General features: G+C 43.8%; 1 protein-coding gene across 1 annotated transcript; it reads left to right on the forward strand.

The window, feature by feature from the left end:
• The first annotated feature begins 972 nt into the window (after positions 1–972).
• pkd1b (polycystic kidney disease 1b) lies at positions 973–25,722 on the forward strand. The gene is made up of 40 exons (XM_076760539.1): positions 973–1,045; positions 1,930–2,110; positions 2,215–2,423; positions 2,547–2,665; positions 3,159–3,306; positions 3,392–3,657; positions 3,783–4,547; positions 5,009–5,140; positions 5,325–5,470; positions 5,606–5,742; positions 5,881–9,551; positions 10,128–10,268; positions 10,674–10,956; positions 11,087–11,189; positions 11,321–11,449; positions 11,678–11,828; positions 12,003–12,140; positions 12,500–12,644; positions 12,740–13,459; positions 14,631–14,784; positions 14,961–15,126; positions 15,287–15,482; positions 15,604–15,771; positions 16,161–16,301; positions 16,557–16,767; positions 17,070–17,193; positions 17,370–17,513; positions 17,599–18,016; positions 18,254–18,368; positions 18,453–18,667; positions 19,347–19,549; positions 19,646–19,843; positions 19,919–20,073; positions 20,927–21,127; positions 21,626–21,800; positions 21,910–22,097; positions 22,438–22,598; positions 22,691–22,877; positions 24,521–24,632; positions 24,740–25,722. Exons 1-40 carry the CDS (start codon positions 973–975, stop codon positions 25,652–25,654), a joined length of 12,204 nt encoding a protein of 4,067 aa, XP_076616654.1. The 3' UTR covers positions 25,655–25,722.

Genomic DNA, 25,722 nt, shown 5'->3' on the forward strand with positions numbered 1-25,722 from the left:
TGGACATAGCATACAATGGAAACACTGAAAAGTACAAGCAGACTACTTGACAGTTACCACTACTAGATTAAATGAACTGAATACTTTCACTGTTGGAACTGGCAGTTTATTAGTATACCAATGCAGCTCCCTCCTGCTGAATCTGCAGAGGGAAAAAGTTCTATCTCCCCAAGAGAAACACAGTCATCTCCATGGCAATAGACTGACAATTCTCAGCTATAGTTGCTTATCACAGCCCCCTGTTTTATCTGTCCCCTCTCCAGGCAACCCAGATGGCATCCTTTCTTCTGCATGTGCGTCACACGGCCATTGTTTGGTTAGAGATGAGGTCTTGGTGTTAGCCCTTAGACAACAGGCTGTGGGCACAATGCAGCGGAAAGAACTTCGAGGATCTGAAACATCTTCCTACTTTCCTAGAAAGAAAATGAAAGATGTTTTGGGAACCCAGGGAAAGCTACTGATCTCTCTAAATTCCTTAAAAATAATACGCATTCATTTGTTGCCAAACACTAACAAAACAATGACTCTTTGGTCTCTGGGGCTTGTTTCTGTCAGGACCCTTAGCTGCATCCTGCCTGAGTGAGTCTGACTGTTGCTATTGAGTGCCAGGGGTTTTACAACATGGTAATGAGCAGCGCTGGCCTCCTCTGTCCACTCTGCTTCTATAGCTGTTGCTGAGAGACAAAGTAGAAGTCACCCAGGCGTTCAGAGAGAGTGAAGAAGAGGCCTTTAAAACATCGACACCACCATAACTCACAGTGTGTCTGCGAGGCGAGGGTAGGGGGTGTCCGAGATGCGGAGCGGGGTTTCAGATAAGACAGAGGGACGGAAAGGAAGGCAAACTTGTACAAGAAGGCTGAGGATGAGGGGAGAGTTGTGGCACTGATGGGAGTGCACTGATTCCAGCGGCGCTCCTGTGGTGATTAGGCAGAGAGAATTTGAAGTTCAGGAGGATGAGATGTGCTCTACAAGATGACAGGTTCACTTCCCTCGCAGAAGCAGAGACTGTGGATTCTTTGTGTGGTTTTGATCACTGCAGCTGGAGGTGAGAAGCTTCATTGCGTATTGAATCAGACAAAAAATAAAAATGGGATGTTCTGCTTTGGGAAATTCTGTTTTTTTTCTTGCCTCCGTCAGAGGGGTGGGTACTGAGAAAGTCTATTTTATGCTACTTCATACTGTATGTCGACTCCATTGCAATTCACAGGGAAATATTGTACTATTTATTCCTATACTACATTAATCTTACAGCTGTATTTACTTTTCAGATAAAAATTTTGCAAAGACAATGTCATACTGTTGTAGAAAAATGAACTACAGGCTTATTCCAACATCCTCTAAATCTAAAATTTTAATTATTTCGTAACTATAGAAAGTGCTCCTCACTTCAAATGTTTGGGGCTTTTGCTTCTCCAGAGTTTCAAGTCAGGTGTCCATTGTGATAACGTTTTGCACTGATGTGTTCAGCTTAAGTTTCCAGGTTAGAGCAACAGGATACGTCACAATAATTAAAAGGCAATAATAACATCGTCAAAATTAGACACTGCTGGTGAAATGTGAGAGTGCGCTTAATCACAGAAAATATGCCAAATGTGAAACATCTGTCTTGTAGCATCTGCTGGGACCCCCTGTTAAACTCATGTGACTCTTGATAATGAGCTAAACCTGCTCCTCTTGTCATGTGACGGATCATCTCAAACAGTTTGATTACTTGTTCAAATTGACACTCTGAACATGTTTTGGCTATTGAAATAAATGGTAAACAAAAAACAATATAAATCTTGAAGTAATCACTAACCTCACAACACACTAAAAAGACTGAATCTCTTTTTAATCACCCATGTTTTAGGCAGATATGACACTTTGACACCTGTCCATCACTGAGAAATTGCATGCTTTCACTTCAGTGGGTTTTTTTGTGCCTTCCAGAGGACATTCCTTGCCCCAAAGGTGGTCAGATCCACCTGGGCAGCTGGCGATGCTATTGGCTCTCTGAGATGGCATCTTCATGGCCTGAGGCACAGGATTCATGCAGAGAGACTCAGGGAGGAGGTCTGGCTTCTGCTGACAGCCTGGAACTGCAGAACTTCATCCACTACTCCTTTCCAGTGTGAGTGTTGCAAAGAGTAGTCTTTGACAATACCCCTTTCATATTTCTCTACATGCTTGCATCGATTGATATGTTTCCCCCCCTTTGTTTTTGTGTTGGTTTAGAAAAAACACTGTGTGGGTATGGCTGAGGGGATTTAGTGGAGAAGCGTCTGATCAGGTTGGGGTGGTGGAGCCAGTAAATCCTGCATGGTGGGCTGGAGGCAGCGAGAGTCAGGGGGTGTGTACTCTGATGGCCTTGGGGACGCTCGGACGGTGGAGGAAGGCTCAGTGTGCTGGGCGATACCTCTTCCTCTGTGAAAAAGATGTAACTGGTAAGACTCACTGGACAACATCAGAGGCACACATTTCTATTAAACACTCTTCAAGCAGAGTCAGGAACGAACACTGTGGCAGTTTTGCTCTATCCTCATGTATGTTAATCCCTTTTCATGCAGAGTCTTTACCATCTGTGGACAGTTACCTGACTGGATTGGTCCTCATGACCGGCATGTATGCTCATACCCAGATACAACCCTTTCCCCATGTCCCGGACATCGGACAACTCACTGTGGAGGTCGGTAAAGTGTCAGTCTAAAACAGTGGTTGTCAACCTAATTGGTTGGCTGAATTTCTCACAGCTAATAAACTTCTAATGCGGGCTTACAGGTTGGCATGTCTTGACTATAAAGGGTCAGAAATTAAAAAGATTGGAAATCAGTGGGCTAAAACAGTGATAACTGCATTACCCAAGGTTTTCTGCAGTTAACAGGGAATACATGGAAAGACTGCAGAATAACTAATAATAAATGAATTGCAATAGATATTATGACCACAAATTGGGTCAAACCTAACACCTGAACGCAAGCCTACATGTTGAGATTGAAAGTGCAAGACAAATGCAATAACAAAATAACAAAAATGTTTGGGCACTACTAAAGGATAGTCAAATAATAATGTTAGTGTTCTTTGCCATCATCGCAATATGATCCCCTTGTACTTGAGTACTTATCTTAATTTCAAAATTTGTGTTGTTGGTTTATATTCTCGTGCTCCTTTGACACTCACAGATGCAGCTGTTCCCCGGGCTGTGGTTCAGTCATGCAGGTCAGTTGGTATCAGTGGAGCTGGTGGTCCAACCCAGCCCAAAGTCCTCTCTGGCCCGTGTCCAGATCCTCCGACCCTACTGCAACCCCAACCACCACCTGGTACCTCCAGGTACCTCCAATAGTTACCTTGAAGGTTTCCTGAGAGTTTGTGTTTGTTCTATACTGTGGGTAATAATCTCCTCTTTGCTCCTCAGGCTGCAGCTCTCTCCTTAATCCATTCAGCTGCTGCTCAGTAGTACCGCTGTGTAACACCACAGGGGGCTGCAGCATTGGCCAGTACTGGTGCCACCTGATGGAGGCCTGTGTGCGCACTACTAGTCCCTGTAGCCCCTATGACTCTGCAGCAGGGGGTCGCGGCTTTGCATTACCTCCCAGATACCCTGCAATACCACCCTTCTACCACCTGGTGGCAGACATGCCTCTGAGAATAAACGCTAGTACTGAACTAAAAACTATAAGTGTGAGTTAACTTTTCTTTCATTTTATTGAGGTTTTTTTTTTGCAACCATTATGGGCCTATGATGTTTGAATGCAAAATATATTCAAATAGCTGTCTGACTCATTTTCCTGATTTTTCTGTCACAGTTGCTTCTTCCAGACCGAGCGATCATGGTGTACCCTGATGATATTGTAGCTTTACAACACACCCGAGACTCCGGAACATTCCTACATTGCTTGAACAGTGAAGCTTCTCTAAACTCCCCTTGGCGTCAGAGTTACATGTCTCTTAGGGGGATGGAGTGGGGAGGCTGGTGGGAGGGAGGCCTCACCTCTCTTCCCCAAGGAGGCCAGTGGGTGGACGGGGTGGTGTGTGATCTGAGGATGCTGTACGTAGACAATCTTCACAGAGGTACAGAGCATGATGATAACCTTGGCATCACCCAAGGAGAGACAACCACAGCCACAGATATCTGGGCCGTAACGAATGGCCTTAGTCCAACTCTGAGATCTAAATTTGGCCTTAATGTCATCCACCCTGTACCTGATGAAATGAACGAGATTCATGTCCAAATCAACGTCCCAACCATCATTATTGTCAAGGTCCTGTCTGGACAGAAAGCCAGGAGCTCATGGTCAGCCCCGGTTCTTCAGACAGGGGTCCCCTTCCTTCCATCTTGCCCTGAAGAGATGGCTTTGTCTTGGCCTGGCTGTAAGAGACAGTCCCGTGATGACTGGTTCTCCTCTGTGACTTTGGTCTTGCCCTCAGTGGGAGTTAAAATGCTGAACATCAGTGTGATGGATGCAGTCAGCTCTCAGAGTGTGAGTTTGAGAGTTTGTAGCTATGAAGCAGTGACAGGGCTTAGTGTTGTACCACATGGATGCCTGAGGATGCTCATAGATATTCAACAGGTGAGGATGCAAAAATGAATTTACAACACACACACTCTGCCTATTTGACCAAATGTTTTTGGCAACCATGATAACAGTGTGACTCTAGAGATGCTAACAATAGCCAGTCTACCACTTTGGTCCAGACTGAAATACTGTTATCTCAATAGTCAAAGGATTGCAATTCAGATTTTGTCAGACATTCGTGGCCCCTAGAGGTGATTGGAAACCCCATTTTAGACCTATTGCCACCAGGTGGTTAAATTCATCACTTGTGACATATGTGATCCTTTTCAATAGATTGGTACAACTCTTTGTACAGATATTCATGGCTCCTAGAAGATGCATTTTAATGACTTTGGTCATCTTCTAACCTGCGAGTGCTGACATTCTTTGAAAGGAATGTTAACATTGAAAACCAAAAATAATTTCATTATATATTCCCTCACATTGGTATCTTTTTAATGTTTTCTACATTGTAGTCATTTCTTGCCAAAGTGGAGAGTGGTTCCTCAGTAAAATTCACATGGGTGATCGACAACCAGGAGAGGTTTGCCCATGAAAGCAAATCTTACAGTGTAGTGTTCAAGAAGCCTGCTGAGTATGAGCTCAAGGTAAGATACTTCAGTCTCTGTGATATTACATTTGCTCAGATACTTATTTTTGACGATAAACATAAAAACATTTACTTCATAATGTATTTCTAATTTTGTCAGGATCCCCATAAACAGTAAAAACGGAAAAAGTAACTTCCTATCTTTCTGCTAGGTGACTGCTTCCAACCCTGTAAGCTCCCAGAGCCAGCAAATCCTCCTGATCGCTGATGAAATGGCCCCACTGGTAGAACCAGAGTTTCTGTTAGTCAAGACGGTTGTAGCTGCAAATGCTAAATGCCTCTACACCCTCAGGGTCAAAGTGGATGTCTCCCTGCCAGTCACTTTCAAGTAAGGCATTGCATTTTTCATAAATAGCCCTCATAAATGCTCAGCTAAAATCATTGGGACATTGCAACAAAGACTAACCCCTGAAAAATATATTAAGAAAAATTATTTAAATTCCATTCGGTGTCTGTCTTGTAGATGGAATTTTGGGGATGGCAGTAACAAGGTGATCCACACCCAATCTGCTCCATGTCAGACCTTTGAAGGGCTTATGGAGAGAGCACAGAAACAAGTATATGTCCAGGACTCGGTGAACTATACCTATTCCATCCCAAGTAAACAAACACACTAACTATTAAAAATTAAGAAATTTACATTCCTTAAAAGACTGACATTGGTAAAAACTGTGATTTGTACTTACTACTGAGTCCATGAGGGTAAAATTCATGTTCCTGCATCCTTGTTTCATGCAGGTGACTACACACTTCATGTCCAAATCTCCAACCAATACGACAGCACTGACGCAGTCATGAAGATAAGCGTCCGTCCTCAATTAAATCACCTCCTCGTTTCCACTTCCCTTCACTTACCCCTTGTCAAACAGACCCTCCTTCTGGAAGCTTCTGCAGAGCCGTCCAATTACGCTGTCATGTACACATGGGACTTTGGCGACAACTCTGAAGCTGTCCAAGCTATTCACCCTAAAGTCAGCCACACTTATGTGTCTGCAGGGGTTTATAACATCACAGTGTGTGCCAACAACACTCTGACAATCCTGACCACCTGGCTCATGGTGGAAGTCATGGAGAAAATCTCTGGATTAAGAGTCAGCCACAACGGACCCTGTGAACTAAGCTCTGCAACAGATTTCAGAGCTACGGTAGCCACTGGATCGAGTCTCATGTGGAATTTTGACTTTGCTGATGGGTCCCTGCATGGAAACCTTACAGATGGTTCAATCTCCCACATCTATAAATCACCAGGAATCTACAAAGTGGATGTAACTGTCTCCAATTCTGTCAGCCAAGCTCATCAGTCAGTCAGTGTTGAGGTCTATAGGTTGGTTATTAATGGAGTTCTCCCTACAGGATGTGTCATGAGTGGAAGAGACGTAGAGTTTATTGCTCAGGTGAATGGAAACATATCCATTCTGATGTTCCATTGGTTGTTTGGAGATGGATCACCACTGACTGTAATGAGGGGACAGTCAACAGCCACGCATATATTTCAAAGCCAAGGGATTTTTCATATTAGTCTGATTGTGTTTAGTTCTGTCACGTCTGTGTCATTTAATACAAGTATCTGTGTTGAAATGGCAATAACCAACATGACTGTGCAGTCATCACAGGAAGTCGTGGCAGTCGGAGAAGAGGTGTGCTTGAGGGTGTTAGTTTTCCCTGAACAGATGACAGGTTATCAATTGAAGTGGTTTAGCAGCCCCTCTAGTGTCATTGCCAGGACAGAAAACACTCAGAAGTGTTTTATCTTTAAAGATGAAGGTGTTGAAGAGGTATCAGTAATGGCAAGTAACAAGGTCAACAACCAAACAGCTAAAACTAGTATCACCATTCAAAACCGAGTGAGTAAGCTATCTGTGGAGCATGACAGTCAAAATGACATGCTGACAGTCAATACACTAGCATCATTTTGGGTTGCCAGTTGTACTGGCAGCAATGTGTCAGTGTTGTGGGACTTTGGTGATGGCTCTCCGGTTGAGCAGAAACAAAATGTGTCACATATCTTTACCTTGACGGGTCAGTTCACAGTCACCGCCACAGCATTTAATGCTGTTAGCCGTGATTCTGTGACTCTTAAAGTGAATGTTTTACTACCAATTTCAGACGTTTCACTTCACACCAACCAGCCTTATGCTGTAGTAGGAGAAGAAACTCTTATCTCAGCAATTAGCAGTGCTATCAGTGGCACCAACTACTATTGGGCTGTAGATGGTATGACCTCAACTCAGCAGGGGACTTATCAGTTTAGATTTACTTTCCTGAAAGCAGGAGTGTATCAAGTGAAGGTTATAGCACAGAACTCTGTGAGTATAAAGGAGGCAGCTATTTTAATTGAGGTCTTTGAAAGAATAGAGGGTCTTCAGATTGATTGTCAGAGCCTGACAAGCCTGAAATATGTACCAACCCAAGAGGAACTGCTGTTTACTGCTTCAATCACTAAAGGCTCCAATGTCACTTATCAATGGCTTGCTACACAGACCGGAGCAAACCGACAAATTACTGATGATGGAGATCTTTTTCATATGTTAGTGGAAACTCCTGGTGGGATTTCAGTTAATCTGAGAGCCTTTAACAAGTTGGGTAAGGCCACCAGCATTGTTTCTTTAGTGGCAGTACAGCGTGTAACAAGTGCGCACATTATAACACAATCAAACATTGTGCCATTAGGAAAAGCTGTGAACATCTCTGTATCTGTGCTTGCCGGGTCAGATCTACAGTACCTTTGGTATGTGAAATCGGATCTGTCACCCCTGCAGACACATGTTCCCTTTCTACTCCACACTTTTACAAGTTTGGGTCATTGTCTTGTCAAAGTTTCAGTTCAGAATGTCCTTGGCCACAGCAATGTCACCAAAGAGTTTTACGTTCAGGAAGAGGTCCAAGAGGTGGACATTGAAATTGAAGGAAAGACACATCCATTTTATATCACCACTGGTGCTTCCGTTCCACTCCATGGCCTTATTCGGAAGGGTAGTGATCTGCACTGGAAATGGAAAGTTAGAGGTACAACAACCATGCTTTTTAATGCCACTGAGCAGGCATTTATCTACTCTTTTCCATGTGCAGGTATCTATCAGGTATCTTTAAATGTCTCAAATGGGATAAATTGGCAGATGGTTTCACACAGTGTTACAGTCCAGGATGCAATCAAAGATCTAATGCTGAACATTTCTAAGTTTTCTTTCTGCACTGAGGAACAAGTTACTTTTATTCCAACAATCTCTGGTGGAAGCAATGGAAGCTTTATTATAACATTTAGAAACAAAGACTGGATTCATAGTCAGGCAATTCTCAAAGGACAGTTCACCACATCAAGCCTTCCAGCAGGGACATATCTAGTCACAGTGACAGCTTGGAACCAGGTCAGTAGTGCTGAAGTTTCTTCTAGCTTTCTGGTCACTGAGAATATTCAGGGTTTGCAACTCGTTAACTGTTGTTCTGCTGCTCTAGAGGCTCTGAAAGGAATCCAGTTCAAGGCAGAAATACAGAGCGGACTTCCAGTCAACTACACCTGGATATTTCACTTGGTGGGGTTTGAGCCGACATGTCTCATGGGACAAGACGTGATCTTTACTCCACCAGAGAGTGGTTCATTGTCTGTTAGCGTGCTAGCCACCAATGGTGTCTGCTCCAAGACGGTAAATGATACTGCTATTGTTCAGTGGCCTGTTAAGAGGGTCAAGCTTGTCTGTCATTCAGAAAGAATACTTGTTGGACATGCTGTGACACTTTCTGCAAAAGTAAATGGAGGGAGCAACCTCACATGCCTCTGGGACTTTGGAGACTCCACTGAAGTATTGGTGACAGACTTATTCACAGTCAGCCATACTTATTATGTTGCTGGGAAATACAGTGTTATGCTCAAAGTTCTCAACAGTGTCAGCCATGTGTCCACACAGTTACACATGGAGGTGGAGGAGCCCCAGTGTTCCAGGCCTCAAGCCTCTCTTGTCCAGAGCCACTCTACCATCTTCAGGTCTAGACCAAGTTTTTTTGAAGCAAGCATTGATATTAACTGCTCTGCTTACAAAACGACATATCTATGGGAGATACTCAAAGAGTCCAATTGTACAGATGGCGATTCAAAATTCTCTTGGAACAAGGTCATTCTTACAGGTCAGATAGATACCACTTCACCTGTTCTCTTACTCTCAAAACATACTCTCGATATTGGACAGTACTGCTTGGTATTCACCGTTTCACTTCAGGGAACTCCTATGCTTGTTCAACAACGAACCACCATTACAGTGGTCCACTCTCCACTGGTAGCTGTCATCAAGGGAGGCTCACACAGACTGTGGCACAGCCTGAGTGACCTCATTTTGGATGGATCTGAGTCCCAAGACCCTGACATAGAGCCAGGAGTGGATGATACACTGCAATATCACTGGACCTTCATGACACTGGTAATGGGCTCGATGTGAACACAAACTTACTGTAATGAAAATGATATTATCACTGTTATTTTGAGTTTAATAAGTATAGCATAAGATAAGAAGTAAGTACAAACATTGAAAGCAGCAGAAGTGATAGCATTCATTCTTTGATACACGGTCATCTCCCTAACTGAGATGTATGTTGGTGTGATTAACACCTGGGTGTTGATATTTTCAGAATTCCACAGAGTCTCATTTTGTGAAGCAGCCCACCGGGAGTAACAGCAGCAGAATGACTGTGCTCAGCAAACAGCTGCTCCCAGGCACAGTCTATGTTTTCACTCTTACTGTACACAAGGCAGGGAGGAGACCTGCCTCTGTCAACCAGACAGTGAGTATTAGCCATTATCTCACTCCATTCTCACACATAAGCACACTTTTTCACTTTAAATTGTACCAGCAATTAGCTAAGCAATTACGTTGAGAATAGTTATATGGAGTTATGCTACATATCGCTTGCAAATAAATAGTTTTGGAGACTTAGCACCTTGAACACACCAAGGAGTGGAGACACTTATCACACATGCCTCTGTCTTGTATCTTTAGGTGACTGTGTTTGAAGCTCCTGTGCTTCCTGTGTTTGTGGAATGTGTGTCCTGTTCTGCCCTGTCCTCCCCTCAGCACACTAGTTACACCACCTCCATCATCCTCTCAGGACGATGTGGACAGTGTGATGGCCACGCTCAGGTAATGACTCTGAGACTAGATTTCAGCTTACATGTAACCAAATTTCATCAATTTTTCTGAGAAATTCTGTTCAATGTTAATTTTGTGAAGAAAATGCAAATATTGAAAATAAAGCCAAAAATCATAGAATAAGATAAATCCTTTCGTAAAAAAATATGACATGAAAATGCACTGGGAGTACAACTGAAAAGAAAAACTACCCTGCATGGTAGATGTGCAGTCTCTGCTTTTATTCATCCTGTTTTTAATTTTGGTGTTCATCTGCGTAGAGAATTAATTTGTGATTGGACAGTTTAATCTGTATTCAATCTTAGTAATGCTTCATTAGGTTGATAAATTAACAAGATATAGACAGACAATAAGACATTCAATGATATTATGATTCATGTAAGTATCTTCTCACAGTACAAATGGAGCGCTGAGGACCAGACTGGCATGGCCCTTGACCTTAACGAGGTCACCACCTCTGCAGGGGGGCTCTCCCCTAACTTGGAGGTGCGTTCAGGTGTCCTGCAGCCAGGGCAGAGTTATACCTTCACTCTGAACGTATCCCAGCCTGACAGAGGGCGGTGGGGCAGCGCCAGTCTGATGATTTTACCTAACAATCCACCACACGGAGGCCTGTGTGATCTCAGTCCAGAGTCAGATATACATCTACTGGAGACAGTAGTCACCTACAACTGCTCAGGTAACACTGTGGTATGGGTTTAAGTGCTACAAAATCCAATTTGTATCAATATCTTTGCCATTTTCAATGGAGAAAAGGAGTCATCCTGCAAGCTTTTTGATTTCTCCAAACATCTGTTCTCTTTTGGCAGGGTGGCAAGATGATGAAAGCAGGGCCTCTCAGCTGATCTATACCTTACAGGTAGCACTGTGCCAGCCTGTTGGTACAGTGTGCCCCCTGCTCACTCTGTATAGGTGAATACAGGCCTCAGATAATAATTCATAAGGAAGTGTGATCCTCAGTGGTAAAAACTGCATTAAGAATTTGCTTCCTGCCAAATTTCAGGGTTTCTTTTATATTTTTTTGTCATAATTTCTCTCCCTAGGGGTACTCGTTCAATATTTGGCAGCCTGGTTCCAATGGGAAGTCCTGGCAAAGAGAGAAGCATGTCAGTTATCACAGTTACATTGCTGATAGAAGACCACCAAGGGGCAAAGGTCATTGCTCTGAACAGGTATAGCTACCGAGATTTGATGCAACCAGGCCAAAAAAAAAAAAAAAACATTATTATTTATTTGTCTAACTTGTTTTCATGCATCTTTACCTGATTTTTCCATCTTATTTTACATTAGTTTTCTATGTGAAGCACTTAGTGCATGTGTTTTTGTTGTAAAGCATGTTGAGCTGCAAATGTTTTATGTCATGTTTTAATGAACTCTCAGTACAGTTCCTGTTTCTCCAGAATGTTGACAGTCCAAAATCCTGTGAGGGACGAAGTTGCCAGTCAGTGGCTCAGAAACAAGAGCCAGACAGAGCTATGGGCTTTAGTCCAACATGGCAACCCTCAAGAGATCATCCCTTATTCCATTGCTCTCACCAGCCAGCTCAATCAGGTGCTGTGTTAGCATCATATCTCATATGCCAGTGCATGACACTTTAAACTGTTCATGATTAACTAGCTATTACCATAACAGAATAACTGAAGATTATGAGGGTGGTGGATGCGAGAATCTCAATAGGTTTGCATTCTCTCAGAACACTAATGAGTTTCACTCTTCTGTCCACAGATGGAGTCTGAACAGACTGCTAGGGAGCTCATGGACAGAAGGGAGATCCGAGAAAATGTGACTCAAGCCCTTGCCTCTCTCCGTGTGTCCTCCTTGCTGGATGTCGATCAGATCAGCTCAGCATTATTACAGTCTACTGTAGGTCATCACCTCGTTTTTGTCCTCATCATTCTAAAAAATAATTTACAATACACTAAAAAGCACTGGCTTAAAAACTGACCCAGTGTAGAGTCAGTCTTTAGTCAATATAGCGCCAACACAATACTGAGTTAATTTTACCGAGTACCAGTCAGTAGAACACCTTGTAACAGAAAGGTTGTTTGGTAAAACCACTGTCAGCACAGTTTGTCTGCAAATGATTGCATTCTGTTTTTATTTATGTTACGTTATCACCTTTTTTGGAATCGTGGTTGCACATTACTTCTCAAAATCTGCTTCATCTCATGCCTTTCAACTGCTTATTCTGTAAGAAATGTCTTCATTTCTGTTTTCCCGAGGCTGTTCCAAATGAAATGGTATGTGAAAACTGCCAGAAGAAGGTTCTGGAAACTGTGGGGAAGATGGTCCATGTAATGAAGGAACAGATGAGTCCTGGTGTTTTGTCAGCTGTTGAAACCGGAAGGAACATCCTTAACATTATAGGTGCTGTTCAGCCACTGTCTCCTGCATGAAACAACCCTATACTGAGTGTGTACCTTACAGAAAGGGTGAATGTTGTGTGTCCTCTGTGTCTCCAGGTTGCATCCTGGCTGCTGTGTCTGAGTCTGCCAGTGCTTCCAGTTCTCACCCAGCCCACTCAAGCACTCTACAGTCAGTCGCCCTGTCAGCACTGGGTCACGCAGGGGCCCTAATGCGCAGTTTGATGCATTCACATGTTCATGGTGAGGCACCGCTTTCAATCTCCACCCCTTATATCAATACGGTGGGCTTCCATGGAGACCCCTCGGACCTCCTCTGCACTCACCAGTCCAATCATTCAAACCAAAATCAGTTCATCCCTTCTCAGTCATCATCAGCTAATGAATCGAAGAGTTCTCGTCCATGTCATTTTCATATCCCCACCTCCCTTACTGCTCACCTGAGGAGTCAGAAGTCTGAGGTGGTGCAGGTCCTGTTAGGTATGGATGCAGAATTGGGATCCAACCCTTTGCTGACTGCAGCCAACCCTCCAATTTCCACCAGTTTGGTTGCCATGGAACTCACCACACCTGAGGGCAAACCCATACCCATCCATGATCTGGACCCTGAACAGGCCATCCGGGTCACTCTGCCCAAGAAGTACCATGTGGGACAGGTTGATGGGGGTGGAGATGGGAGGGGAGGTGAAGCTGGGAATGAGACATGTCTCACTGTAACCCTGCCCGCTGACGGAAGGTTGAACCTCACAGTCAAAGCTGTGGATGGACTTGATCAAAACGCAGGTCTATACATCTCCTTCAATTTCAGCTTGGACCCAGGTATAGTAGATATTTATCTTTCTCAGCTTTTACACTTTGATATAATGCTAATAACCATTTGGCTTTTTACTTTTTTGTCTTGCTATACACCTATTTACTGTTCCTTCTGATTGCTATAAAGCCAGACCTATCTATTTAAAGCCCTTGATATAGTATGTGTAGCCTGTATGCAATTGTGTCATCTTTCAAATAACTCTGATGACCTAAGTTCGTTTTTGCTTTCTAGAAAATTGAAACAGGGCTGTCAGGGCTCTTCTGTCTTTATTTGATATTATTACGAGAAGTCGGCAAAGTGTAAAAAGTTGAAACTATACGCAGAACATCTTTAAAGCTGCAGTAACCCACCGTTTTATGTTTTATGGCCCAATAACCATCATCAGCCTGTTTACAACTTGTTCCACTCCCGCAAAGGTGCCAAAAAATCAATTAATGTTTTTGGGCTCCACCAACTTCTGAGAAAAATACCGGTCTCTTCAGCTGCTAAATGCTCCACAGTGCTCACCAGCTAGTTGCTAACTGTGTCTGACTGCTGTTTGGTGCAGTGTACAGTGGGTTTTCTCCAAACAGCTGCTGCAGCAGCCGGAAACAGTGCTATGAGAGCAGTGAGAGAAACAAGGAGCTGGGTGATAATCATCACAATGAGTGACCCCATTCACACAGTTCCATTGTTATCGCAGTGTGATTCGATATATTGTAATTATAAAAATATCGATTAGAGCGGCTTTCAGGTTTAGTTTGGAGAAAAAAGAGCTAATCATGGTGAAAATTTACAACCACTGAAGGGCAGGAGAAATCAGACATTTTCACGGTCAGACACATGGTATCTTTAAATTTCTATTCATTAAGAAAAAAAACTTAATAAGAAGACAGTTTAAAAATTCTTTGTGGACTACTGTACCTTAATTCCATCTTGAAGAAGGTAATGACCACCAGACTTTATGTAAAAGTATACATTTTCATGAATGATCAACAGTGGCTGTGACAGCTCTGGGAAGTTCTGGTGTACACATGACATGTCAGGGCGTATCACATCATTTGTTACATAACCAGAGCGAACCATCTCTCATACAGCACCTACATAATCATTAATTAATCTTACTGTATATCTGTGAGTTTTTGCATCCATTTTAAATTCAAAAAGCTGTTTTCAAACTGCATTATGCATATCTAGGAGCTACTTCAGTGAGCCTGGGACATGTCAAGATAGAAGTGAGCTCTATAGTGCCAGAGACTAATGCATCCCAGGATTCCCTGGTGAGAGAGTGGGCTCTCGCTCTCTCTGTTCCGACCGCCTCCACAGAGGAATCCATCTTTCTGTCTCCACTGTGAGTCACTGCTCTTTTCTGGAACTCAGTGCTCCACTTGATTGTTCACTTTGCTGCTTTAAAGACTGAATATTTTTCCATAACAGTTTGAAAGGGACAGACCAGCCCCTCTCCGTCAGCCTGACCTCATCACTTGTCGACGGCAGTCCTGTCCATGTGTCGGTGTGTGTGTTCAGCTCTCTGTGCCAGTACTACAGTGTAAAGGAGAGGCGTTGGAGCAGTGAGGGTCTGCAGCCACTGGAGGGCAGCACACTCCATGCAGCACACTGTCTCACCAAGCACCTCACCATGTTTGGGGCCAGTTTGTTTGTTCACCCTGGGGCCGTTGTTCTGCTGCCACCGGTACGTGAGGACACAAAGCATTATGCAAAAATATTCTTTTTAAATATTTTGACAATAAATACATCTAATCCATTCCTCAAATACAAAGTCAAGATGAGAAAGAGCTTAATCATCAACAGGCTCTTCCCCCTCCCCCACCACCCATGTGTTATCTCTGCAGTCAGGCGGTCCAATACGTAACATGGTGGTACCGATTGTGTGTGCTGCCCTGGTTCTGATTCACCTGCTGGTGGGGCTCATCGCCCATAAACTGGACCACTTGGACAGCTTGAGACTGAGACAGGTCCCTCTGTGTGGCCGACCAGGGCCATACCACTACAGAGTGCTGGTCAAGACTGGCCGGAGGCGAGGAGCAGGTCAGTCAAGGACAAGTCAATACAACGTAGAAATGAAAAGTGAATAAGAGCATTTTCATGTCTGAATTCACAAAACCTCTGTTTTTGATGGAAATGATTAATGTTGGGTATGACCCATCAGGCACCACAGCACATGTTGGCATCAGTCTGTACGGTGTGAACAAGAGCGGGTCTCGCCATCTGCAGAGGGATGGAGCCTTTCAGCGCGGGAGCCTGGACCAGTTTCACGTGGAGACAGATGACAACCTTGGAGAAGTTTGGAAAATTCGCATCTGGCACGACAACACAGGTAGAAGGAAACTGCAAAATGATCCTTCTTTTAAAACTATTGGCACAGTTTTGACATTGCTCATGCAAGATTAAGACATTTAAGACATTTTTGGAGTTCCACTGGAAGCAGGTACAATTATTTTACCCTCTAGATAGATATTTTGGCTCAATTTTCGAAATAAAGATGCAATTTCAAAACCTAGGAAAAGAGCAAATGTTTTGATTTTTTTTTTTTATTTTAAAATCATCTTTGCAGCAGCTTCCAGTTAAAAAAAAGTCTGTGCATGTGTTTACATGCATACAGTTTGTGTGGCTATGCAGGTTTGAGGCATCCACAGCTATGTGATGAAGCAAACACACGCTTTCACTCGATACTTTCAGTACTGAATATCATGTGTGGAAATGTAGGTCTGGACCCGTCTTGGTACGTGCAGCATGTTGTAGTCTGGGACCCTCAGACAGACCACATGTTCTTCTTCCTGCTGGAGGACTGGCTCTCTGTGGAGAACCCGAAAAATGGCACCGTGGAGAAGGAAGTTCTTGCCTCATGTAAGCTCATACATGCTCATGTCATCATCATGTCAATCTATATACATTCCAGTAGAAGACGCGCATGGTTGTTTCTCAGTCCTGGATGAAATTATTTATCAGGCCATGACTATTCGATCCATCACAGTCCCATATGGGCGCAACCACGCAGACCCTTATGTTCATTCATATTTTGTTAATAATGAAATCCGGTGGCTGCGTGGTGTGTTTCTTCGAACACCTTCTTCTTTCAACCTTTCAATCCACCCTCCCCAGGTCCTGAGGAGCTCTCTCGGTTTCAACGGGTCTTCATCTCCCAGCTCTTGTTTGGGATGGTTGAGCACCACCTGTGGCTGTCGCTGTGGGAGCGCCCTGCCCACAGCCTTTTCAGCAGGGCTCAGAGGGTTACATGCAGTGCCCTCATGCTGCACCTCTACCTGGCACTGGGCGCTCTGTGGTACGGGGCTGTTGGCACCAAGGGGCACAGGTAGGATGGATTATAGGCCACAATATGAACCCAAAACCATTTCATTCCCATAAATTAATGTAATGTAATCGAATTACTATAATAACCTAATTAAAACTGAATAATCACTGGCTAAGGTTATATAATATTGCATTAAAAGTAAAAAAGTAGCAGCATTTTGGCTCATTCAAAGGGATTATGGAATTATTATTTTTCAGTTAATATGTGACATTAAATTTGAGATTTTCCTGATTTAAGCCAGTCTGTCAGTAGATTCTGCAGAGTTGACAGGATGACACTGACTTGTGTCCCTTTGCCACAAGTGGACCGACGTCAGCCCAGCTGCTGGTTAACGTGGAGACGGTTGCTGTGGGGATGGCTGTCGCTGCGCTGGTGTTTCCTCTCCAGTGTTTCCTCTGCTTCCTGTTTAGAAAAGCTCAAAGTCAGGTGAATTAAAACAACTTAAAGCTACTTTACTTTCATGAAACATTTGATTTTTAAGAGGTAGATTTGACATGTGACAAAGCTTTACAGTACAACACAAGTGAGTGCTTCCCTTTTATCTGGATGTCCACTCAGAAATGCTCAGGCAGCAGATGTGTGTTTATGTGTGTGTAACCCAGGTGGCCGTGGACATGTCAGTTCCTCCTTCACCCATATGTCACTCCGTGGAAATGGACGTCTACCTTGGCCAATCAGAGCTCTCCGGCCCTTCCTTCCTGTCTCTGCCAGATTCCTCCGGCACAGTCAGGGACAGCCCTTCATCTGTGAGTGCACACTCACACATACTCACACACACGAAAAGTTACTGTTCTCCTCCCGTCTTACCAAGTGTTCTTGTGGTTTCTGTAGTTACTGGAGAGCAAGGCGTTTGACTCCAGTATTCTGGATTTTTGGGCTGCGTCAGGCTTGGCTCCCCAAACAGATGGAGCATGTCAAGAGGAGGGCATGAGTGCATGGCCGTCCTGCGACAGCCTCCTCAATCTACCAGTCGGCCCGTGCCTCATCAAGATGACCCCAGCCCCCATCGTCTGCAAGGCTTCACCTGCTCTTGGCCCTATACGCCAGCTGAGGCGAAAAAAGGCCCTGATGCAGCTCCGCCTGGCCTCACCCCCCTGCTCTGCCTCACCTAATGCTCTTCTCCCTCCACTTTCCACATATCCACTTTCAAAAGACAGTTTTCACCAATCCCATGCTGCACTAGACCAAAAGGTCTCCCCCATCGACTTAGCCCACAACCACAATCTGACAACACTTTTGACCCTGTCTGGTGAGAAACTCTTGAAATAGATTAGAAATTCTAATTTTTACTGAAAGGAAAAGTCAGGGTTTATAAGTCACGGATGCCTGAAAAGTCTCTCTCAGTGATCAGCACTTTACTGCAGGAAACAAATCCCACATTGCTTATAGCTTATAACAGTCTAAGAGAAGGATGGGTCCTTAGACATATGTGGATAGATTTACTGTTTGTGCTCGTCTGATTGTTTATTTTTGCACTCAATACCAGAGGAGGATCTGCTGATGTCTATAGCAGCTGCAGCAGAGGACGGAGCAGATATAACTAACAGCAACTCAGACAGCGGCCGGGATTCCCCTCAAACCACGTCCTCACTCACAAACACGTAAGGATCGCCTCTGTGAATCGTGCAAATGCCACACACTGCTGTGTTTCTTCAAACATGTGACTGTGATTTTGTACTTTTCAGGCGGAGCACCTCCTGCAGCAGCTGGTCAGAGCAGAGTGAGGATAAGTCCTTCTATGGTGCAGAGATCCACAAGCCAGATCCACAGTCCTGCCCGTCCCTGTATGGGGCAGCCCTCCACAGGTGTCCCTCTGTGGTGTCTGTGAACTCCGTGGCCAGCACTTTCCTGCCGAGCCCTTCTCCAGACTCCACACGCTCCTCCTCCACCACCCGCATAGGTACTGGACCGGTGGCTCCCAGACATTTGTCAGATGTAGCCCCACAGCCCTGTTGCATGGATATTGCTACAATAATGCTGTAATACAATTGAATTGTCAGTGTTTTGGTCAGTTTGGTGAAGTTTGCATTGGTATCACTGCTACTTTAGTGGAGGGGAGAGGCAGAGGATGGAAGCTTTGACCATTGATCTTTGGTAGCTATTTATTTCAGCATCTATTCCATACTTTTAGCTATCTGTGTTAACCAAATCTTTTACTTTCAGCTATGTCTTTTAATAGTTTATCCCTTACTTTTAGCTAAATACCTGAATGTTTATTCATGACTTTCAGCTGTTTCAATTGTCCATCCATTACTTTTAGCCAATTACTTAAACAATTTATCCACTACTTGTCGTATCTATTTTAAGCATTTTTCCTTTACTTTTAACAAACATCTCTGCTCAATTGATAAATAGTTTTTACTCACTTAATTGCAAAACTTTCAGCTACAACTGACTCTCATATGTGGATGGATTTGTTAAAATTCAAAACTGAATTTCTTATTTGATTTTTTTCATTTTACTGCAGTTGAGCTACTGCATAATTATATATGATGGTGTAATTCCTGGTTGGGAATCACTATAGTAGACTATTCACATATGATGATCTGGTGTTTGAGGGGTCTGTTGCTCAATCCTAGGCGTTGCTCGAGGTCAGCCCAGCTGGCTGCTCCCTCCCTGGGCAGTGTGTGTGATTTACCCCCTGGTGGCTGCGCTACTAGGAGCCTGCCTGGCTGTGGTGGGACTCTACGGCAGCTTCTTGTCCAGGACAGCTGTCCTCATGTGGCTGGTATCAGTTCTCTCTTCCTTCCTCACCTCAGTTCTGCTGCTTGAACCTCTCAAGGTGAGTTCAAAGGTGTAATCTAATTAACTCGCTTCTTAGATCTTTGGGGGGGGGGGGTTGATTCCTTTGATTTGCATCTCCATCTCCGTTGCTCAGGTGTGTGTGCAGACCTTGATCTGCACAGCACTGTGGAGGCCTGTGGATCCAGAGGTGGAGGACCAGCTGGCTCAGGAGACCACTGTGGCGAGGGCATTTGGAGAGCATGGCAGGAAGGTTCGGCCACCTTGTGGCTACGGGCTGCTACAGGCTAAAGAAGAGGCCCGCAAAGTCCGAGCTCTGAGAACACTTATGAGAGTAAGAATAAAACCAAGCTTTAACACTTAGTGGCCATTTGTTTTTTGTTAACTAACTCCTACATCTTTTCTGTAGCACTGTGTGTGCCAGCTGTTATTTCTGTTGCTGGTGCTGATGGTGAACTACCAGGACAGTGTAGAGCAGAGGCAGGGCAGGCTGCTGCACTCTGCTGTCAGACACCGTCTTCACACAGCACCCTTGGGGGTCCGGAACCTCACCACACTCAGACAGTAAGGACAACACTCAGCTTCATCTGTCAAAACACTACACCATACCTATTGCAGACACACACTGTATGATCCGGGGAGAAAACCTTGAGCACTAGACTCGTTGCACTAGACATATTCATGATGACATGCTTTGCCTAAGTTGGCCCTCCTCAGGTGTGCACACAATTTTCCCTGTCCTGCTTCAGTGACAGAGGTGGTTGTGCATATCCTGGACTTGTATTAAATCATTTTTTTAGACCTAAAAAAAACACATTTCTCAAATCGTCTTGTTCATCATTGAAATGCTACCATTAGCTTTTTATAATTTTCATCAACCCACTGTAAATTAACTCCACACACAGCTGAATTCTGAGAATATGAGAACCTCTGATATCTTTTACATGCAAGAGCGTTATTCTAAGTACACCACTAATTATATTGTCAGATCTGTAAAAGGGTGGGGGTAGCGTGGGGGGTGGCATGCATTACTGTTAACCACAGTGTCTTTTTTGATATTATCATAGTCAGAAATGTTCAAACCCTGCATATTGCTACAAGATAAAAATTACAACACAAAACAACTACTGTCATATCATAGCTCTTCAATCTGTAAGAGTTGAGTCATAACTGCTTTAAAAACTCTTCGACATGCAAGATGTCATTCTGCTCATCATGCAGCTGATTTTCAACCTGGTGCTATCAGAAAACTAATCATGTCAAGGTATTAACATGGAAAAAGCCACCATTTCAAGTCTGTGCATGAGTCTGATTTGGTACAGCCTTAATTATGCCATGGTGACACATTTGGTTCATGACCTAGATTTCTTTTTAAAGTTTCATTTCCCAAACTTAAATGAATTTTGTCTTCATCCAGCTGGTCAGATGCAGAGCAGTGGATCATCCACACCTTGGTGCCACAGCTCCATGAAAACCCGACACTGCGCCTTGTTGGATTGCCACGGCTGCAGTACACGCAGACTCTCAGTCCTCCGGAGAGTGTCTTCCTGGGAGACAACAGTGTGGAGATGCATCAGCTCCTAGCTGACCTGCACATGGCGGACTGGAGTCCGAAACAGTGAGTGGATCTGTTGCGGCCAAATGACTGCATCTCCAAGACATGCTGAGCTTGTGTTTATTAATACCTTCTTTCTTCAAGTGTTGATTCCTCGGGGAGCAGGAAAAGATTGAATTACTCTTTTGAAAATAATGAGGCATGCCACCCCATTAAAACTTTCCAGAAAGCAAAACAATGCAACTTTTTTTCCCCTGGGAACACATGGAGCAATAAGGGATGATGATTTTCTCATGTAGATTATAAAAACATTTGCATATTCTGCATTTGGCACTCTGTCTTCAACTGTATCAGACTTTCAGATTTTCAGATTTTTTTTTTTCACCGTACCCTCTGTTGCAATGATGAAATCTACATTTTTAGAGACACATGGGGACTATATTGAATTGTGTAGATCACAATATTCAGTCGACATTCATTAAGAAGCAAAGTGCTGATATCTGATTTTGATTTGATGCTTTCTAATGTTTGTTTTTTTTTTTAAACCTATTTTCATCCCAGGTTTAAAAGTCTGTCTATCGACTTCACACACTACCACAGAGAGTCAGGTTTATTTGTGTGTGTGTCCATACAACTAGAGTGGGCTCAGACACAGAGAGTCACCCCCTTCCTCTCCATCTTTCCACTCCTTATCTCTTCATCCTCTTCTGGACTGGACCTGCAGGTGGCACTTACGGTAACAAACACAAATCTTTTCAAATACGCAAAGAATAGAAAATTAGAAGCGGTGCATATTCTCAGGCAAAGCATTCAAAGTGATGGAATCCACTTGCTTTACACCTCAGGCTCTTCTTCTCATCTCTGCTCTCCTCATCTTATTCGGAGAACTGTGGTCCCTGGCTGCTGAGCGTGCCCAGTATCTGCATCAATGCAGACACTGGTTCCAGCTTCTCCTGGCCTTGTTGTCCCTGGCAACAGCAATCCTGCAGCTCTGCTTCCTGTCTCAGGCCACTTCCTGTGTTTCCAAGGTAAGAAACAAAACTATTAAGATCTGCTTGTCATCTCGTCCTTATAGATCAGTTCAGCAAATTTGGAGGCAGATGCTTCTTAAGCCCCCACATGTATATCCTATCCTAACTCTATATTCATTAATTATAATTCCAAAGAATAAGATAACATGTATGTTCCATTTAGCTTCAGTCCCACCCAGCAAACTTCATCAGCTTCCACAGTGCTGCCCTCCTGGCTCAGAGGGGTTCTCAGTGTGCTGCTCTCCTGCTCACTCTACTTGTTCTAAAGGTAAATGAGAGCTCTGGTTCAGCATTGTTCAACTCTGTTTTGGTCCACAGCTTCCCCATTTTACTGAATGTCAATTTATTTGCATTGCTATGTGTTCCAGCTGCTGGGAACCTTGAGGTTTGTGCGGAGGTGGGTGGTGTTAGGCAGAGTGCTGCAGAGAGCCTGGGGGGAGCTGTGGGCTCTGACTGTCCTACTGCTGCTGCTGCTGCTGCTCTGCGCTCACCTTGGAAACACAGTACGAAAAGAAAAGTTCAACTGAATCTAATATTCATCTATAAGGAATGTTTTTGATATGCCTGTCTTTGTTGCAGCTCTTCTCTCATTCAGTGGAGGGTTTCCTGTCAGTACGTCAGACTGTTGTCTCTATGCTGTCCATCCTGCGTGGCCGGATGGCTCTCCAAAGACTATGCAGGGTCCACCCAGTCCTTGGTCCTCTCTATGGGTTACTACTGATGGGGGCAGGTGTTTGGCTCTTGGCCAGACTCTGTGGAGCTGTTCTTATCCGTGCATACAGGTACACATTATATGCACACAATGTTAGTGGTAGCAAGGCGCTGTGAATATCTGGGTAAAAATCCCAGTCCCAAAAACTAACACTGTCCATCCTTGTTGAACTTGACAAGTTCCTAATTGTACTCAAATCTTGGAAGTTTATATTAAATATCTTGCAGTGGTGGCATATTTCAAATGGCATAATATGCATAGTTGGAATGCATTTTAGTTTGGTGGTGTGGCCTATTGTGAGAGATAGGTTGTGAGCATACATGATTGGATTGTGTATGGGACATGTGACTATAAAATGACTTCCATGCCTGCGTGAACTATTGCCAGGTGCCATTGCTTCGGATTGTGTGAACTATTGCATTTTTGTTCACCAATTTTGAATCAATATTTCTTTCAAAAATCTTTTTTATGTAGAACTTTAAGGCATGTTGGAAAGGTTTTCATGATTTCTGATGTCTCCTAACGGTGTAGAAGAGGAAGACTAAATGTTTACAGCCACACTATTGGCTCTGTGAGGCTATACTTAGCAATGGTTTGAGTCAGCATACTCATGCTCACAATGACAATGCTAGTATGCTGATGTTTAGTAGGTATAATGTCTACTATATTCACAAGCTTACTTAAGGATGTTAGTAGTAGCATGTCATGTCAGCTAACATTTACCAATGAGCACTAAACACAAAGCTGAGGCTGATGGGAAGGTCAATAGTTTTGGAGGTATTTGGCCATAAACCAACTGGAGAAATTAAAATTTTGGCCTGGCACTAAATGACATGTTAAGGGGTCACCAAAGATGAGAGATAACATCAATTCAAATAAAACACCTAACACAACACAAAATTCAATCAAAAGAGACTTAAATTGATTAAAAGAGATTAGTTTGTTTAGTTTTAAGAGTTTCTGAAGCTTGTTTGTTTGTGTGGTCTGTAGTATTTTAGAGCCAGTCTCCCAATCTCAGAACTGACATGGTGATCCTCGAGGACCACATAGTCTTGGGACCTAGTACAGTGGAAATTTCATTTACTGTATAGTTAACAAGGAGTGTTTATAGATACACAGAGTGCAGTGCTGGCCTATTCTGTCAATCAAAACCATTAAGGTCAACCTCATGGTGGTGCGAAGAAACATCAGGGGATCACCGAGAGTAGATTCTAGTTGTAGAGCAGAGGGATGGCAGGTTGTAGTCAATCAACTATACCCTCTGGGAGCCATGAATGTCTGTACAAAATCCGTCCAGAAGATGTTGACATTCACTGCATGAGTGAAAATTTGTCCCATTGCTACCATGATGAAATGTCAGGGGATTGTGAAGGTCATGAGGGTTCTTCTTTTGGCCACCATGAATATTTGTCCACGTTTCATGGAAAACCAATAAATAGTTGTTGAGGTATTTCAGTGTAGACCAAAGTGATGGGCCCACTAACATTGCCATTCCTAGTACCACAAAGCTGTCAAAGCTTCAAAGGAATGGCAACAATCGGATGCCTGATCATAATTTTGCCGATGAATATCCTGATTTGAAAGTGAGATTGCTTATAAGGCTTCAAATTTTCCCTTAGCAGAAGCAGAATCTAGCAGAATGCTAGAAGGAGTTTTTAAGGGTAAATGTTGCATTAAGTAGGCTTCAATGCTAACTATTACTGTGTCCTAAAGGGCAGAGCAGGCTGAGCTGTATTGTCCAACCACTGAAACTCAAGACTATGAGATGGTGGAGTTCTTCATCAAGAGACTAAAGCTGTGGATGGGACTGACCAAAGCTAAGGAGGTAGGTAGTGCATTAGTTGTGGTGCATTTCATTGGAAGAGCTGTGTAAATGACAATCTTCCACAGTCAATACATGCTGGTGATACCACATGTTTTTTTCTTTTCTAGTTCAGGCACAGCGTGAAGTTCGAAGGTATCCCTCCTTCCAGGTCCTCACTGGAATCCCGTCTCTCGACTCTGTCTTCCACCCTCCACTCTTCCCACTCTCCTTCCCTGTCCTCCTCTTTTTCATCCCCCCGCCCTCTGTCCTCGGCTCTCTCTATGAGGTCTGAGGACTCGTCAGTGTCTGAGACTGGGTTCGACGTCCAGCCATACATGGACCGCCTTTTGCCCTGTGTCAGTACATTGCTGTCTCGTTTTGATCAGGTCAATCAGGTTACTGAGGATGTTCACAACCTGGAAATGAAACTGGAAGAGGCTCAGACAAGAAGAAGGAAGAGGTGGATCAGTAATGAGGATAAAAGTGCAGAAAGATTCGGAGAATCAGCAAAACCAAAGGAACTGGAAGGAGATGGAAGGGACACAGGGGATGTTAGACACAGAAAAACAGGTCTTCTTTACCCCAAACCACAAGACTCCCTTCCATCATCGTTTTCTTTCACTCCCTCCACACTTGACTACTCTGCTGCATCGACCTGCATCTTTCCCTACATTGTTAGCACCTACTCTGAATCTGAATCAGTACCACTCCAGCCTCAGGCATCTAGTGGCAACCATACTTCTGAAGCAGCCACACTTGCATCTTGGATCTGTGGTCTGTATCCTGCAGGTTCTCCTGGAATTGACAGGTTCCCCAGGAGAAGAGCTTGGCATTCTGGGAGCTCTCATTCAGCTGATGCAACTCAGAGGTTCTTCCAGACCCAAGGTGGAGTTGCTTCATGTGGAATTGGAGGAGAAAATTTAGCATTCAACACCAACAACAGACCCAGGAGTGAAGAAGGGGTAAGAAGACATATCAGTGACACAGTCCCTGTGAAGAGGAAGGCTTGGATCTCGGAAGGATCAGAGACTGAGCAAGACTAACCACATGTTTACACTGGAGGTGAACCTAATTAATAAATCCTGTTCTCTTTGGAACTGTGCCAAGGCTC

This window comes from Chaetodon auriga, chromosome 20 (genome assembly GCF_051107435.1).
Source record: "Chaetodon auriga isolate fChaAug3 chromosome 20, fChaAug3.hap1, whole genome shotgun sequence".
Classification (NCBI taxonomy): Eukaryota; Metazoa; Chordata; class Actinopteri; order Chaetodontiformes; family Chaetodontidae; genus Chaetodon; species Chaetodon auriga.

Bases quoted from the DNA above. Each gene is read 5' to 3' on its own strand.
- pkd1b (XM_076760539.1), top strand. From the start codon at position 973: ATGACAGGTTCACTTCCCTCGCAGAAGCAGAGACTGTGGATTCTTTGT. The intron at 2,424-2,546 runs GTAAGACTCACT...CTTTTCATGCAG, and splicing joins CTGTGAAAAAGATGTAACTG to AGTCTTTACCATCTGTGGAC. The intron at 12,141-12,499 runs GTAGGTCATCAC...TGTTTTCCCGAG, and splicing joins CAGCATTATTACAGTCTACT to GCTGTTCCAAATGAAATGGT.